An 18,762-nucleotide genomic window follows, 5' to 3' on the forward strand; every position below is an offset into this window, starting at 1 on the left:
TCCTCTTCCATCCAAATGGGTCTACCATTTTTTGCGGCTAACCTGTGGCACTGATTTCTAAATAGCAATTACATTCAAGATGCACAAAGGCATTAAAATTTTTTTGTTAAGAGCAGAGAGAAGAGTGAAAGAGCTTAAGAAAGTGATAAATACCAACTTTACAAAACTGGATAAATGCCATAAAAGGCAAAAAGTGTTATCAAAGAGACTGCACCTTTATGTATAGTACAAAGCTGTATTTTTCACATCAATATTAAATTTTAATGATGTCAGTAACATGTTGGCACAAGCAGAAGGAGCCAATACTCTATGTAGGTTTCAAAAAACATTCAGACATTCCTTTCCTGAAGGCCACCTCAAGACTGGCATGAACTCCGACTACAACCAAGCACCTAAGGGTCACTCCTCCTCAACCTTACAGCTGTCAGTACACAATCAAACTTGCTGTCCCAGCGCACAGACAATACTCTGGCTTAAAATAGGGCACACCTACTGATAATGCCACTGTCAAAACTGTACTGCAAATGTCTGTAAGTTGAAGCTTAGTGTGAATTGAGGAAAAAAAAACCACCAAAAACCCAAACTCCAAAACAAAGAAAAAACAACACAAAATCCAACAGAAAGAAGACTCAAGAGCAGCTTCCCATCTTTCTGTCCCTTAGGACTCCTACTATGACAGACACAAGAGTCCCAGCTTACCACAGCAAAAGAAATGGAAAAAAATACTGCAAAATTAATGCATTTCCCTTGTTTTCTGCAAGCCTTTGTTCTTTTCTACCCTGCTTGTTACCAAAGGCAAAACAGTGCCTGTCTGGTGGCCTGTCCAGACTATGCCTAACCTCATTCTCCACAAAGGTACCCAGGTGTGCTCTGAACTCATCACATCCCATCCCAGAGCTCTGCTAATGACTGTTGGTGCTCCACATCTGCAGAACAAGATCTAGATAACCTTGAACTGTACAGTATGTTTCATTACAAACGTACCCTAAAACTGGCGCTAAACACACCTAATAATAGCATGCATCTCCTTATAGCGTATTCTCAAATGCAGTAGCTTTTATAATTAGCTTACACATCTACAAGAAACCTTATTGGTGGGATAGCAAGATAATCTCTGTTGTGGAACTGAGCAGGGCTAAAATAAGTTATTTTCCAATATGACCACAGACATTAAGAGAACTGCTGTAATTGCTTCATACTTGATAGCATGAGCAGGCCAGTAACACTGTGTCCATTTCCCCATTCTTGTATTTTTTCATTTTTTTTCAGACTGTATCCAGGTGTTTTATTTCTTGTTTGAATGCTCCTTTGAAAGCAAAGAGAGTCTTACTAAAAGCGCATTTAGCACATGTGGGAATTTAGCAATGGCTCATTTGTTCTTTGAAGGCTATGGTCAGAGGTCTTTAGCTCCAATGCACTGTGTCCATGTGCATTAATAATAGAGAATTACATTCATTATGCTTCACAGTGTGTGGCACAGAAAACACACATGTGCATTGTAACCTCGAAAGACTAGTTTTCTTCTTCAGCTTTTCCAGTTTAAATATACTGCAGCTCCAGAAGGAGATGCTTGTATTGACTGCTGCCATTTGAGTAGCAGACAAAATATTTAAATGCTACTTTGTCATCTGAAGAACCTGGAAAAAAAAGTCTTTGGTGAAGGTTAGTAATTGTTCATGGCAGGTAAAAAAAATCCTTCTCTGCACAAAGTTCTCTGTATTGGAAAAGCTAATTCAATTGCCTGCCGTGAGCATTATTTCATATTCACGTGATGCATTATTTTGAAAAAAAATCCTTCATTTACTGAAAAAAAAAAAAAAGGGTTCAGTTGTCTCAATGATTACAAAACCTTAGTTTACCCTTTTCCTTATAGCAAAATCAAGATGATACTTTTACTTCTTCCCACTTGTGGTGGGTCAATAATGGCCGGATGGCAGGTGCACACCAAAGCCAATCCATCACTCAAATCATAGTAGGGTAATTAATAAGAAATAAACCCAAATCTTACTACACCTTCTCCCTACCTCTCCCTTCTTCATGGGCTCAACTTCACTCTCAAATTCTCTACCTCCTCCCTCCTAAGCAGCAAGGGGGATGGGGAATGGGGGTTGTGGTCAGTTCATTACACATTGTCTCTGCTGGTCCTTCCTGCTCAGCACGGGGATCCTCACACTCCTTCCCTGCTTCATTGTGGGGTCCTCTCACCATAGGGTCACAGGTCCTGTCAGGAGCCTGTGCCAGTGCAGGCTTCCCACAGGGACACAGGCATCCCTCTGTTGCAGCACGGGGTCTTCCATGGGCTGCAGGCGGGTATCCGCTCCACCACAGACCTCCACGGGCTGCAGGCAGGTATCTGCTCCACCATGGACCTCCACAGGCTACAGGCGGGTATCTGCTCCACCATGGACCTCCACAGGCTGCAGGCAGGTATCTGCTCCACCATGGACCTCCATGGGCTGCAGGCGGGTATCTGCTCCACCATGGACCTCCATGGGCTGCAGGCGGGTATCTGCTCCACCATGGACCTCCACAGGCTGCAGGAAGGTATCTTCATGACCATGGACCAATACGGGCTGCAGGTGGGCATCTGTTCCACTGTTGACCTTCACAGGCTACAGTTGGATATCTGCATGACCATGGATCTACATGAGCTGCAGGGGGACATCCTGCCTCACCATGGTCTGCACCATGAGCTACAGGAGAACCTCTGTTCCAGTAAGCACCTCCTCCCTGCCTTCTGCACTGACCTTGGGGTCTTCAGGGCTGTTCCTCTCATATATTCTCACTCCTTCCTCAGGCGGCAATTGCTCCTGTGCAGTAACTTTTCCTCCTTCTTAAATTTGTTATCCAGGGGCATTGCTAACATTGCTCGTGGGCTCAGCCTTGGCCAGCCATGATCCAGCTGCACTGGCTCCACGGAATATGGGGGAAGCTTCCGGCAGCTTCTCACAGAAGCCACCCCTGCAGCCCCTTCTCCCCCCACTACCAAAACCTTGCCATACAAACCCAATACACAACTTAATAAAATGTATTTTTTAAATACAACAAACTTTTGCCAAAGCTTAAGCATGTCAACATTGTTGTTCTTTCTCACAGTAAGATATTTCACCTGGCTGTATTTATAAAAGAAAACTAAATTGGGTATCGTACTCCCATTTGAAATTTGGGCTTAGTAACTGCAAATAAAAATGAGTAAAATGCATTTATCTTTTTTCCCAGCTTTACTCTGCATTTGACAAAGCACTAGGGATGCTAGTTGCATAGTTTGAATTGCTTCTTTCACCTCATCTTATGATACTCCGACATTATTTAGAAGAAGTCTTTCATCAGACTGTGCCAGAGAGGACCAAGATCAGCAGGGAAGCTAAAGCTGAAAAGGAAGCAGGCATGCATATGAGCGAAGAAGAGGGAAAATAAAACACAGACAAGTGCATGCTTTGTGCTTTTGCTCTCAAAACTATTAGTTGCATCATCACCAATCGCATCAGTAGGAAAAAACCTCCTCTAATACAACAAAACACCACACGCTTTCCTAAATTCACTGCACATGTAAAAGTCCAGGGTGCTCTACAGAACTGTGAGGTTTTTAATTTGTTAATACTAGAACGCAAAAAACGTTTATCGTATTTATTCTTAGCGATTGCACAGAAGTATATAGCACAGTCAAAACTCTGCTACATTTTCCCAGTGCAGAGGAGTATCTCTTTAGAAACTGAAGTACAATAAAGTTAAAAGACATAATTTTATTTATAAAAGATCCACCTAATAATTTACCAAAATTATTTTTCATGTTTCCTAAAAATATTACAAACTAATTCCAATGCCAGTAAACATTTTGCAAATAAGGGAAAGTGTGGAAAACACTTCAGGGAAGGAATGTGGAGTGAGAAAATTGCATACAATCAGGAAGCAGATGTGGGGCATCCTATCATGACACAGCATCTCTTATCTCTCAAAATGCAGAAAAGTCAAATTAATGCACCTACAACTACACCCTGATGGGATCTTTTATAGTCTCTAGACCTACATTTTGCATCTCAAATATTTTCCATCTTTAAGCATGATGAGAAGCTTAAAAACTGTCCCTTCTTTCATCTTCAGGTTTACACATACTTTTCCATTTTTGTAGTTCCTGAGAATCATTTATCTTCCATACTTCAGCAAAGGACTTCAGCTTTTTTCTGGGGAGGGAAAAAAAACCAAAACCATACATTACTCAAAATGCTGACATATTCTTAAGCACATCAAACATTAAAAGCTCTACAGTCATCCACAAAATTTTAATACAAAGTCAAAAATAGCAGTTTGCATAGCCCAAAATGTTATGTGAACTTTAAACCATCAGTTAATATTTCCCAATATACATATTCTAGTTCTAGGACAGTCAACACTTTTATTTTATAACTAACTTGCAGTACCAGAAGCATTGATAAGATGAAATAAAACACTGAGCAAGAGTAAGTCATTAAAGGAAATAAACAGCATTGTAGGTTGCACAGCTTAATTTCCAGCATTCAGTTCCTACAAATTTGCACTTGCAGAATCATAAAGAGATAACACATTTTCAAAATAAATGAGTACACACGCACATCCTTCCTGTTTCCTTTTTAATATTTTTTGATTTAAGAAGGATTCATAAGAGCTGTGACAAATAACAAGACATTTAAAACGGTTTAACCCACATTCAGGATGACAAAGATGTCAAGCCTGCATGGAATTACCCAATGGATTTTCTTAAATAATATGAAAGTGATTTATAGAAATACGACAATGCAGCTAGCCTGTGGGTATTGTGACAGCACAAGTGTACTGCTATAAACACATCTAATTTTAATTCCCAAAATCATGGCAATTTTTATTTCCTACCACACATATAGCATACCCATTTTAAAACTTCTTAGTATCTCTTTTGGCAAGAAGACACAGAACAATACTTTGACATTTAAATCACATTAAGGCAGTAAGTGAAAATAAACAGAAATACATAAGAAAAAATATTTCTATAATGACCTACACAGGAGAATTGGAAAAATGAAGAATTAAGTAATACAATAATTTATGCACTGTGAAATTATCAGACACATTTGATGTTGTTTTTTTTTTTCTGACTTGAGCTCTTAAGGTTTATATTGCTAGAATCATATAGAACCATTGAACGGTTAGGGTTGGAAGGGACCTTGAAGTTCATCCAGTTCCAACCCCCTGCCACAGTCAGAGACAACTTCCACGAGACCAGGTTGCTCCAAGCCCCATCCAACCTGGCCTTGAACATGCCAGGGATGGGGCAGCCACTGCTTCTCTGGGCAACCTGTGCTATGAATGACAGAATCATAGAATAGTTTGGGTTGGAAAGGACCTTAAGACCATTTAGTTCCAACCCCCCTGCCATGGGCAGGGACACCTCCCACTAAAACATGTCACCCAAGGCTCTGTCCAACCTGGCCTTGAACACTGCCAGGGATGGAGCATTCACAGCTTCCCTGGGCAACCCATTGATAGATGATCTATGAATGACAGATCTATGATCTATGAATGACAGATGCTCGAAGTTCCCTCCAAATCACATACAAGAGGTCTACAGTGAATAACTTGGTACAAGTCAAACCTGATGAATTAGAAGCTGCTGTGGTGGTTGCTGCACATCCCTGACCCCCTGACATGGCATGACACTGTTGCTTATCAAAGAGGGAGGCAAAACTGTCCCAACTTCAGATGGGTACTCTGGTCTGGCAAGCAGAGCAGCAGTGTCAAGGTCATTATTCTACCAACTACTGCCAGAATCAAGGACTTCCCTTTCTTCTCACTCTCACCCTTTCTTCTTCAGGTAGTGATACCTATTCACATGTAACATTAGGAAATTGAACTTGCATGCTATCAACTAGAGAAAGAATGACGTTTCAGCTGGATCAGATCCCTGACCTGGTCTGTTCTGTGGTCATGCAAAAGCCAGCCCTGTCACCATGGAGAAAAGGGTAGGGAGCACCCTCCTGCAGGAGATAGGGAGCCTGCTCCAGCTTGTCCTCCCCAGTACCTGTGATACCCATGTAGATTGGGTGGCAGCAGCAGGGGCTTCCGGCCTTAGTGTTACGTGAGGATAAAGGACTCATCACAGCTTTAGATTATTTATTCCTTTTCACTTTAAGAATGCAAGTAGATTACATACTGAAAGCTAAAATATGGATGGTTGCTTACATATTCAAAAGCTGCTAAAAGGGACACAATTAAGGCCTATAATTAAGATTGCCCAGTCAGCCCTCACTATAGCTTTCTCTGGGCACTGTAAATCAGTCTGGTAACTACATCACCACATACTATTTTTAGTGCTGATAGGTTTTGTGTGCAATTAACTCCCTTTTTAGCTTTTTTTGGGAGACAAACTAGAACTCTATTTGTGCCCTGTAAAAGTAATATGCTAGTGTCATTTCCATAGAAGATAAACCAAAGGCACATACTATATTATTTCACATCTTTATTTTATTACACGATAACTCTGGCCTTCCAGCTCATAGTCTCACCTTTCTGAACAATTTTTTCTTGATTTCAGAACCCTACTTATCCTGTAACAAGAGAGTTAATATATTGCTAGTAATCTGTTGTTTTATTTTTGTCAATCATAGAATATTATTTCCACAGAAAACACGAACTACCACATTATTTTCCCATAAACTGTCATTTATCTTCAAATAGAATATTGACATAAGAGCTAACTATAATGTAAGTTTTGATTCAAATAGCTACCACCATTTCCTCAGTATCTTTATCAGTTTTGTTTTAGTTTCTTCCTTGAAAGGTAAGAGGATATCAGAAGAAGCTGTTACTACTCTTCTTTTTAATCACACTGTGAGAAATGCTCTTTGATTCATAGCTGGTTTCACTGGGGGGGTTGGGGGAGTAAATCACAATCTTTCTGACCTTTTCATATTCACTATCCCCTCCAACTCCTTTGATTTGTGAGCTGCCTTCTTCAAGATTTCTTCAGGAATATCTGCCAGTTTGGCAACATTTAGCCCATAACTCCTTGCAGAGACTCCTTTCGTTATCTGATAAAGGAAAGTGATAAATTCAGGTCTCTCTTCATCTTCAGATCCTAAAAAAAAAAAACAAGGCCAAAATCAAAACCTCCTCTATTAGGTTAATAAAACGTAACAGTGCAAAGACTAAAATATCAAAGACTGTGGTCTTCCATTCATACTTCTTGTGTTATTCCATTGAAGAAATATGGAAGAAAAATATTTCTGTAAGACTACAAATGTTACCTAACCATTGTGAGACTGAAAAAAAATCTTTACTATGCTTTTATCTGATGTCACATCAAGCAGACTGTGTGTGTACAACTTAGAATTTCTGTATGTTAAATTGATTAGTTGTGCTGTAGCTGGGATACTGCATCTCAGATTTGCTGAGCAATGATAAAATAAAGGAAGTATCAGTAACCCCACAACTAAGAAGACCATAACTAAAGCACTACAAAACGTTGCTGCCTGCCAGGAAGTTAGGAGCCACAGAAAGTGCTTAGGAAAAAGAAAAGATTAGGATGATGGATCTTTCGCTATGAATTCTTTCTATTCCATGACAGTAAGATGGAAACATAAGAGCCATAATTATAAACAGCATGACTCCTCTTCCTCTTCAGACATCCTTGTTGCATCTCTGCACAATCTAGGCTTTGTGTAAAGAGCAGAAAAATTATGCAGTTAGTCACTGCCATTCATTTTTCTGTTTTAAAAATGCAGGGGTTTCGAAACATTGGAGATTGCCATAAATGTTGATGACTCAAACTGACTGAATCTGAGTGATGCAAGCCAAAGATAGAAAAAAGCCCATGCCATAAAACTCACCTTAAATAAAACAATTAAAACATTAAGACATAAGGAGTTAAAGATACAGATACAGGCAGAGTAAGAAACACAGATGTGTTGTTGCTTGCAGGCTGTGGTACTACACCTATCATGATTTCTGTAGCAAAACAGTGAAGAATACATATGGCCTGAAGGTTCAGGTCAGCTAACACTAAAAGCAGAAATGCTGAGGCAGCACACTGAAACACAAAGTATGGGGTTTCACAGACACAGTAGTTAAGGAATAGTAAGTATTGTGTGTTCATAACATTTCAATTGCCTGAGAGTATCACAGGTCAACAGTTAATGAACTGAACTCTGAAAAAGGACATGCAGATGTTTAGGAAAGTGATGCTCTTAGCTGGGGACATCAGTGTGGCCAGGTAGCGCTCACCTAAACACAATATTACTTTGAACTACCTGTGTTCAAAGTTAACATACATTTGAGGGATCCCTGCTTCTAACATTAGGCTTCTATGTGGCTCCCTGTAGGCCAAACCCTGAATTTTTAATTAACTCTCTGAAAAACATTTTAAAAATGATAGATTATATATTTAAACAGATTAAGTGGCAAACACTGAACTGGTTATTTACAGTATTAAGAATGTATTAGGGGGGAGATTAATGGCAAATATCATGCCGATTCTTAAAAAATTCTCAGAATGAGTCAGCAAATAGACCATTCCTAGGCAAAGTGGGGAAAGCAGAATTATCAAGCACCTGACTAAGCCTGATACACTAAGAGAAAAAAAAAAAAGGCAAAAAAGAAAAAAGAAAAAAAAAAAAAAAAGCAGTAGTTTATATGGAGAGAAATCCTACATCAAAAATCTGTTATAAGTTTAGAGGCCACATGAGTCATGAGTAAGAGAGATCCAGTACATAAACCATACGGAATTTTCAAAAGGCTTTTGACAAGAATCAAAAAGCATCAAATGCTCTTCTGAAAACTGGTAGTCTAAAAGGCAGGCCTTTGCATTTGTAAATAACAGGTTAAATGATAAGTAACAGGAGGTAACAGTCAGTTCTTCAGTTCTCACCAAGAAGGGTGATCATCACTGCAGTTAAGAGTTGTTCAACATACCCATTATCAAACAAGAAAAAGAGCTAAGCAGTAAGTTAACAAACTTTAATGAAAATACTAACTACTTAAGAGCAACAGTACAAGAAATGCTGTAACTCTTCTGCTTGGTAAAACCAGAACTGAATGGGATTATGATAAGCAATCTAAAAAAATTACGTATGGCATAGACAGGATGAATAGAAATTGTTTCTCTGCCTCTTCTAATTCAAGAACTGAGAGCATCAAGTGAAGTTATATGTTGTTTTAAGAGTTTGGAAACAAACAAAAGGTGGTTCTTCACACAATGCAGTGTTAAATTTTGAGCATCTTGAAGCAGTAGGATGAAGAGGCTAAAAGTACGTAAAGATACTCAGGAAAACTAGACAACCTTACTGAAATGAAACCCACTAAAGATACTAAAGAACAGAAAACACATCTAGCTCTTGAAACCTCCTAAATAGCAAATGTGTGCAGACAGCAAGATCTTTTAGAAAAGAGTTGCCATATGTTTGATCCCTAATCCCTCCATACCTAATCCTTTGTATTTGGCTTCTGTGAAAAGCCAGGATCCTGGGCTGGGTGAATCTTTTATCTGATGAATCTCAGTCATCCTTATATTTAATATTGAAATGGTTGTTCAGTTTTCAAGCCCCCTCCAAATGTGTGTATAGACTGATTCTCTAGAGTTCAAATGTACTACTTGCACACTGAGTTTTAAATTACCATAACAATTTTACAGTTTCTGCTTATAGCTACAATAGCAGAATGTCAGAAGGATTTATACTGTACCTTTTTGTTCAGCACTTTCCCCCTCATTCACCAGGAAAGCCATGTGATAATTGCCAACTCTGTCTGGATACACCTTCTCTAGCTCACAAACTGATGGATAGTGAGTGACAAACAGTGTCAATGATTCCACCTACAACAATGTAATAATGTACGTAAGAAGGTTTGGCTTTTAAATTTTTTTTAAACAGTGCAATGTATTGTATCTGTTTCTCTGAGTTTAGATATGCACACTTCTACAAGGAAATGCACATCATGTCAATGTCAGCCTACCATAAAGCAGGCTGAAAAAGCATTCACAAGCACGTGTCAGATTGAACACTTACATCTCTAATAAAATGTTCAAGTGTAGCATAAGCAATAGCAATTCCATCATGTGTGCTAGTTCCCCTTCCCAATTCATCCAAAATTACTAGTGATCTTGAAGTTGCTTTTCTTATTATCTCAGCAGTATCTGTCAGCTCTTCCATAAAGGTACTTCGGCCTTTGTAAATGTTGTCTGCTGCACCCATTCTGCATTGAAATACAAACAAGATCAGTTTATTAAGTTCAAATAAATGCCAGATAATGCTGGGGGAAAAAAACCCACAACCCCAAACAAAAAACAAACACCCCCCCCCCCCCCCGAAAAAAACCCAAACCTTTTTTTTTTTTTTATAAATCTCTTGTTGCTGCTCCAAGCAGAGGAGAAAACACTAGGCAGAACATTCACCTTCTAGAACAAGCTACTGCTTAGGGAAAAAAGCAACGACATGGTCCAGATGTGAGGGTATTCTAAAAGACAGAAGGAACTACTCATGTACCATTAAGAAAGGGCTTGCATGCATTCTCCAAGACAAAAGGGTATACTGACCCATGGGCATCTGGGGGAGACTAGGCTGTAGGGACAGCAGAGAACTTTTCTGGCCATCAGTAATCTAGTCCCACTGTAAAACCACAGACAGAATCTCAGCATTCCTTGTCAACTACAGGAATAGTAGGAAAAATAAGAGGTAGACGAGGGTGTGTTTCCTGCCATGCAATTCTTCCACTTTGACAAACAGTACAAGGCAGCCTGCTTTTCCTTAAAAAGGACCCTGTGAATTTAGACCAGTCAGCTCACGAAAAGGATTCCAGCAAAGGTCGCCATGAAAATTAATTTTACTTTTTTATCGCTTAGTTTGGCTATCCACAATTTGTGTGTTTTTCAAATGCTAAGAACACCTGAAAGTATCAGATACTAGCATTTAAACGTAGAGGCAAATAAACGTTAGCGTATCTGCGCATCCAAACAGACACAGTGGTTAGTTCCTTCCACTGCAGTTTTCACCTCAGAAACTTGTTGGTAATTCACCCTGTTTTTTCTTTTATTTTGCATCTTTCCTTAACTACTCAATTAATATGCAGTCTACCTGAAGAAAGAAAATTTCCTTTTTCCATATATGCTTTTCAGTTACATTAATCACGTTACAGTATCACTTCCGAGATAAGTTATCACTACCAAGACTAGGGCTGTAAAAATGTGGTTTTTCATTCTCATCAGCTTCATAATATAGTTACATACAAGCCACACTGATTTAAGGAAAATTGACTCACTGGCTTAGCATATTACATTTTCGATTATAACAGCTGGCCACAACAGTATTTAAAGCCAATCAAAACGTTTAAAGAGAATCCCAGTGTAGGTTTTTTCCTCTCTTTCAGTGCATCTCTTTCTAATACAATGGCTTCTGTTGCCTACAGAAGACAGCGAGATACTCATCATTTTATGAGGATCTTACGTTTGTCAAGAGTAACTGACTACCAATACCAAAAGTTAGCAGCAAGACCCAGTACAAGTATGATTTTTATATATTCTCCATCTCCCAACCTGGAAATTTGATATGGTGCCACACATATTGTCACAATATGCAAATCTTCAATTATAAATGAACTAATTTTGTTTGGAGATGGGCATTATGATACCACTGAGTGCTTTTATTTCATAGAGCATGCGTTGACTCATATACCTGTGAATATACTTACTGCGTGTATGTAAACACACACGCAGTAGGTATACTCCCACATACCCTGGAAGAAAGGTGATTTTGAACATAAGCTAAACTTTACATGATTTTCACTGAATTAAATATGTAATTCAGGATATTGAGGCATTGCGAAACTAACGTTTTATTAAACCACTTACTACTGTAATAATTTTAAGTGCTGGGTAACAACTATGAACATACTGCTGAATTTCTCAGTGTCCCCAACACCCACCAGCACTCCACCTGGTTTGGTTCAGCCACACTGTGCTACTGTAAAATCAAACAATTCCCTTTTTATTGCAATATTGAACAGCTACACAAAGAACAATATAGCTTCAATCTACTTTTAACATTATTAACTCCATGAGAACTACAAACACTGTTTATGTCTGAACAATCTCTGGCTTCATAACAGGCAACTTCAACCCTAGTTTCTGACCCTAGGATAGTTAGTATTATTATTTTATCATTTTTATTTGACTTTTCATTACAGAGACAGCTTCTAACAGGCTATTTCGCACCTATGATGATTACACTTGGAGAGTTCTCAGTTCTATTTTTTTCTTGGATTGCATCATTTCCAGAGTCCTCAAAAGCATTTAGTCATTTTGCATCTGATCTGCATTCACAAAAATAATTTTCAGAACTTCTTCACTAAACGCTCAAGATACAAACAGAAATGAGTATCATCTTTCTCTTGTTAACAACAGCTGCAAAGAAGCCTTTCTTTCAAGTATCTTAAAACATTCAAGTCCAACTCAGGCTTATCTACAGATTTAAGAAAAAGCATGTATTTTTAATTAAAATTACATAAGACCTCTTAAATGTCATCCTTTGGAAACAGGTAGAATTGTTCTTTCTGCCATTGTCCTTGACACTAGGAGAATCACACTTGTTTTTCAAACTTATGTGATAAGCAGTATTATCCGAGACACAAGAATAACTATTTTAATGAGGATGACTGCATTGATAAAACTAACAGTTAACATGCAGGAAAGCACTGCTCCTAAACTGTATCCTTTAATATTCCTGATACAAGAAAAAATTTGAGTCAAAACACCTATTCTTTAAACAATCCTTTTTGTTCCAGTTTGAAACAGCTTTACAATGATTTTCACTGAATTAAATGCATAATTCAGGATATTGAATTACATATTTGATGTAATTCATTACAACCAGACTTCTACATGATTCAGTGGCTTTCAATTTGTATTTTAATGTAGATTCCCTCATAAATGTTTTTATACATCAAAACATCAAACTTTTTCCTATAATATTCTGCCCACGAGAAGTGTGCAGACATCCAATGTGAAGAATGCCTCTTCAAGTGCTGCCAAGAGATCCATCACTCCTCAGCAACTGCAATTTGGCTGGAAACTACTTGTAATAATGTCTCTTTGACAGCCAACCAAATACCATAAAATTAAAAGCTCTTCAGCCTATAATGTTCAACACATTCATTATGTAAAGAAAAAAAAGGTGGTGAGGGAGAAAAAAGGAGGCATTATCTCTTTTCAGTGCTAGGTTTCAAGTGGCAAAGATTCATGTCTACAGCCTCAGAAAAAGCAACAGGGGGGTAATGTTTTCAGAAAGGTAAGTCAGGTTTCAGGAGGATAAGTTAGGTGATATGAAGCAGTAGCTAGCTTTATGTAAAGCAGCCAGTGCTATGTGCTAAACCTGTATGTGGTTCCTTAGAGAAGAAGGAAGAGATTTCTTTATTCTGCAGTATTATTCCAGATTTGAATGCAAGCAGGAAATCTGGAGAACGCAGCAAGAAATCTGGAGAGGGGCTTTTGACAAGAGCCTGTAGGGACAGCACAAGGGAGAATGGCTTTAACCTGACAGAGAAGACAGTGAGATAAGTTCTTAGGAAGAAGTTCTCCCCTGTGAGGGCCCTGGCACAGGTTGCCCAGAGAAGCTGTGGCTACCCCATCCCTGGCAATGCTCAAAGCCAGGTTGGACAGGGCTTGGAGCAACCTGGTTTAGTGGAAGGTGTCCCTGCTTGTGGCAGGGGTTGGAAATGGATGAGCCTTAAGGTCCCTTCCAACCAAACAAGTCTGTAATTCTATTAAATGGTTGGGTTTTTAACCTGCTCTCCTGAGTCAAGACATGCACACAGTACTGACCTTTTTCAATGCAAATATTTGTATCATAGAATCATAGAATATACAATGGTTAAAAATGAATGTGAAACCCAAAAGCTCCTAGTTAGGGCTTTTTTCCATGCTACCTTTCAAAAGAAGTTGTCTAACATGCTGCTGTTAAGTTGCTTTGGTTATAAAATTTGAGAGCACTGTGTGGAAATCAGGTATTTTAGTATTCTTTTATGTTAGTGTGAATCCGTCACACTGCTTGTGAAAATGACCAAGTAGCTCAAGAGCTCCCAGTAGCAGCAAAAACCAATTACATAGCATGAAACAAATCCTAGAAAACAAGACCGCAAAACTATTCTATAAAGCCTTAATCTCATGCAGTTGTTAACATCCTGATGCTGTTTAGGAAGTCCTAGTTTATAAAATATTATCACTGAAAAAAAAACCAACAAATGAAATTTAGTTTTTCACCTTGATTTTAGAAACACACATTGACTATAGAAGTTCATCTGAAACACTTCCTGGAGAAATCAAACCTACTGCCTCTTACAGAAGAATAAACCTAATTAGCATACAGCCTCTACACACTGCCTTTGCAGTTCTCGAGAGAAGGCATTTAAGTTTCCAGCTATGGTTTGCCTTCCAGATCTGAAGCCAGAATTCATCTCAGAATGTAGTCATAGTCAATTTATTTATTCATCAAGAGCAATTAACACTGAAAGAAAATTACTCTTTTCCCTGAGAATATCTTAAATGTAAGGTGCAGAGCACCTAGCTCTGAACACCAACAACAAAGACATCCCTTCTGTGATTCAAAGAGAACACTGAGAAAAACACACAAAAAATTCATGTGATTTTACAATTCCACTCGCTCCCTCTCACACAAACCCCTTCAAAATGTCATTCCAAGGATCACTGTACTTGAAAAGGAGTTATTTAAATTAACTAGTTTGAAAAAATAAAAAATAAAAATTAGATGGGCTCTTGTCTTACAATTTATGCCCTTTCTTGCATGGGACTGTTCATTACAACATATATTTTTTTCAAAAGATCTCGACAACTGTTTTGCATCCTTTTTTTTTTTTTTTCAGAAATCACTCTTCCCAGCTGAAGTTTCATCTGGTCTCTGCAGAAAACAAAAGTATGAGCCTTAACTGAAGACAATGTTTATGAAAACAGAAAAAGTTGTTATTGCTCCTGCCATGAAGGGAAGTACACAAGCGCAATTTCATTTCAAAACTTAGGTAAATTTTCTCCCATTGAACTGGGTTATTGACTGCATTAAGCACCTAGCAAACACCACTTAGAGACTTCAGAGGTTAAAAATAGAAAGCACTTTGCAGATTGCTCTGCCAAGAAAATGAAAATGGGCATTCTAAACAGAGGTCTGGTAGGCTGACCACTGCATGTCCTCTCCTCTGGAGCCCCAAGAATCCCAATACCTTTAACCAGAACAATTGCTCAGGTTTACTGGCACAAGCAATTTGAAACCCTGTGTATTTTAGAAACACTGGGATAATAAGAATTTCACAGTGTTTAGTGCAAAAGTAGTCCAACTGGGATACTGTAACTTCTGGCCACTTTCAACATGCAATGAAAATCTATCAAGTAATTCTTTAGAAGAGTGCATCTGCAAATTTGTAACAGTTCACTAGGAAAAAACTAATGCTTCACACTTCCCCAAAGAATACTGGTAAATCATTTACTTAATTTCCATCAAGCTCCTACTGATTCAAACCCAAAACTGTCAATAAGAATAATAATTTACAGAAACTGCAATTACAGAATTTGAAAAAAAAAAAATCCCTCTTTTCCTAAGTATGACAGAAAGCATTGTTATCAGGGTAGTTATTAATTCTGCATTATTCATGGGCAACTTCTAAAAAGTAAATGTCTGTAAAGTTACATGGATGACTATGACAGGAAATCAGAAAATGCTTGTGATACTAACCTCTTTACAGTAAACATGCACACATGTGCTCAACCATTTCCTCAACTACTTATTTGTGAATTTTAAATGAAGAAATACCAATGGCACGTCACCCAGTTTAGAACAGTTGTTGAAGAGCCTGACAGAAAGCAATACACATTTAATAAAAATTCTGTAAAAAAAATTTACATTTTGTGAATTATTGTAAACAAGATATTAATTGAGAAATTAATGAAACTACTAAAATCTAAAATCACTAGAGATACATACTTTGCATTATCCTGGAAAAAAATCAAGTCCAAAGCAATTCTAACACTCATGGTGGTTTTTATCTTTTTCTTCCCCCTGCTATCACTAGGTAATTGAAACAGCCAGAACAAGTAATTACTTAAACCCTTATTACCATATAGACCTGGCAAATAGGGGTATGATGCACACATGAGCACCCCAGTATATTAAAAGCAATGTATCTAACAGGGATTAGCTTCCAGGATGTGAACTGCATTGATCTGATGAAAGCCAGAGGAAAGAAAAAAGCATCCCTGGATTGCAATGAACACTCAGTATTTTAGAAGCTTCACCTTGACAGGTGACAAGTAGGACTGAGTTCAGAAGACAAAATACACTCTAGTCAATACAGTCACAGAGAGACAAGAAGTTACCAATATCCTGATTCCTAATGCTGCAGAAGGCAACAGAAATTCAGTTTTTCTTCCAAAAGCTTATGTTACATTACCTACGGAAGAACTCCTGAGAAAGCTTTCAGCAGTGATACCCTCAATATTAGAACTCCTTAAAATTACTTGTTGCATCAAGTACAGCAAATGCCTCATTCACTGTTAAAATAATACAGTAGATTTCTAGTTAATTCTAAATTTTTACATTGTATTTTAAAACTGGATGAGTCCAAGTGCCCTTTCTCCACCCCATGTTACTCAGAACCCTACAGCAGGTGGCTGTCAGAGGGCTGAGCTCTTGCAGGAATAGGGTGTACTGCATCAGAAAAAGGATACAATTATCAATAGCTTAAATGCCACATTCAAACACACAAAGAATTTTGTACCTGATGTATCGATGGATTGCTTCCCACAGGTCATCAGCTTTTACACTCATTTAAACACGTTTTTTACCCTGATTTCTCCGCAGGAAACCAGTAACACATTAATAAATGTCACTGATCGACAAGAGAAAGAACAGATTAAGAGTACAATCATTTTGCTGGAAGATAAATTATATGTATAGATATTCAAATTAGGGTGTTTTTGTGAGCCACTAATGTTAGCCTGAAGAAGCTGAGAAAAATGAAGACAAAAGAAAACCCAACCCTAAAATATGCACAGGTTTACACTTACTTCTCTGGGATTCCAGTGAGGAAACTCAAGGTAATTAAGTTAATGTACATATGCAGCTGAAGGATTGAGGCCAAGGGGGATTAAAAAGCAGAAACTATAGCAACAGACTAGGGACAATAGCTGAAGTGTTCAGCACAAGTGAACTTTTCCCCTTTAAACCTGTGGATGCTACGGAAAATCCAATTTAAACTGTGACTGGGTTAAATCGTAGCATGGAAGAGTTCTAGAAAGGTAAGTACCAACACTCAGTGTAAGAGTTAACTTTGCTGCAAGATAGCTTGTCAGCCTCACAGGCAAATTCTGCCACCCCCTTATGGGGAAAGCTTTTCAATCCCTTTCAGGAATACTGCAATATGCAGCAGAAATTGTTTTATAAATCTCACTGTATACATAAATAACTGTCTTTTATTGACTTTAATGAATTTTTCAAGCCTGATTTAAAAACCTGCAAGCAAACCAGTTTCTTGTATTTACAGGTATTATTGAGTCCCATGTAGATAAACCAAAGACTGTTTTGTTAAATATTACTTTATTACAAGTGTATGAGATAAACCTAACATTGCAGATGCATGTTACTATGAAATGAACACAGACATGAAACTAAATTAGCCACAAATACACGCACAGCACAGCTTAATTTATTTCTACAGAGCTACAGAACACTGTCAGGAAGAGTGACAGTTAAAATGTATTGTGATGTGTCCAAAACAGAAAACCTAAAACCAGAACAAAATAATTTCCAGTTTAACAACATTAACTACAACTTTTACTTATTCTCTTATTTTTCAAAAAGAACATCTCCATGTGATTACAAATAGATGCAATGAACTTAATACACCACCTTTGTCTTCCCCTGAAGACAGGGAGTAATTCACTCCAGAGGTGTAATTACAAGATGGTAAGCATAACTGAAACGCTGAAGTAATTTTTGTTATTCTGGCAATAAACACAAATACAATTAAGCAAGAACAAAATGAAACAGATTACTGTGCCATAAAAAAGTAATATTTCTGAAAATTACTTTTGGGTTCCTGACAACTAACAAGTTCTATTTGTCTGTCGTTGCTCCTTTCTAGAGCAATACAAACAACACTTGTTCAGCATACCCCTATACAAAATTCTCACGTGGACTTGACAGTCACTTGGGACTGCTCTGTATGGATTGTTCCCTACTTTTCTGCCATAAGCACACTATATAATGTTTGTATATACATAATATAAACAAAGATGGGAAAAAAGGCCTTTGCTTTTAAATTTTGTCTCGTCTTTCAGAGTCTAGCTGCACAGGTAAATTGAGAGAAGCTAGGTTTTTTTTTTTTTAAAGGAAAATCTGAATAACTTAAGTTTAACATTCATTTTCAGGTGTAAATAACTGAAAAAAAAAAAAACCAAACCAAACAACCCAAACAAAAAAAAACCACCCACCCAAAAAACCACACCCAAAACCAAAACCAAAAACCACAACACAAAACCAACCAAAACCCAACAAAAGAAGCCCAAACAAACAAAACTTAACAAGGCATCAACCGAAGTTCTGGCCAGAAACAGGTAACATACAGACAAGTTGTTCTGCTGAGATACTCCTTCACAGTTTCCCTTCAGCATTCAACTTCCTGGTGATTTCTGTATTACACAAGACGCCTCCAAACTGACCTGCCAAACACTGCTATCACCTCAAGACTAGAATTTCATAGCCT

General features: G+C 38.0%; 1 protein-coding gene across 1 annotated transcript in view; it reads right to left on the reverse strand.

The window, feature by feature from the left end:
* Positions 1-3,202: 3,202 nt before the first annotated feature.
* MSH3 (mutS homolog 3) overlaps positions 3,203-18,762 on the reverse strand; it is a 120,572-nt gene continuing 105,012 nt past the window's right edge. Inside the window, 4 exon segments of the mRNA XM_065662488.1 lie at positions 3,203-4,181; positions 6,913-7,087; positions 9,688-9,817; positions 10,011-10,197. Of these exon segments, the coding sequence (XP_065518560.1) occupies positions 4,073-4,181; positions 6,913-7,087; positions 9,688-9,817; positions 10,011-10,197 (601 nt within the window). The 3' untranslated portion in view covers positions 3,203-4,072.

Source organism: Lathamus discolor, chromosome Z (assembly GCF_037157495.1).
Source record: "Lathamus discolor isolate bLatDis1 chromosome Z, bLatDis1.hap1, whole genome shotgun sequence".
Lineage (NCBI taxonomy): Eukaryota > Metazoa > Chordata > Aves > Psittaciformes > Psittacidae > Lathamus > Lathamus discolor.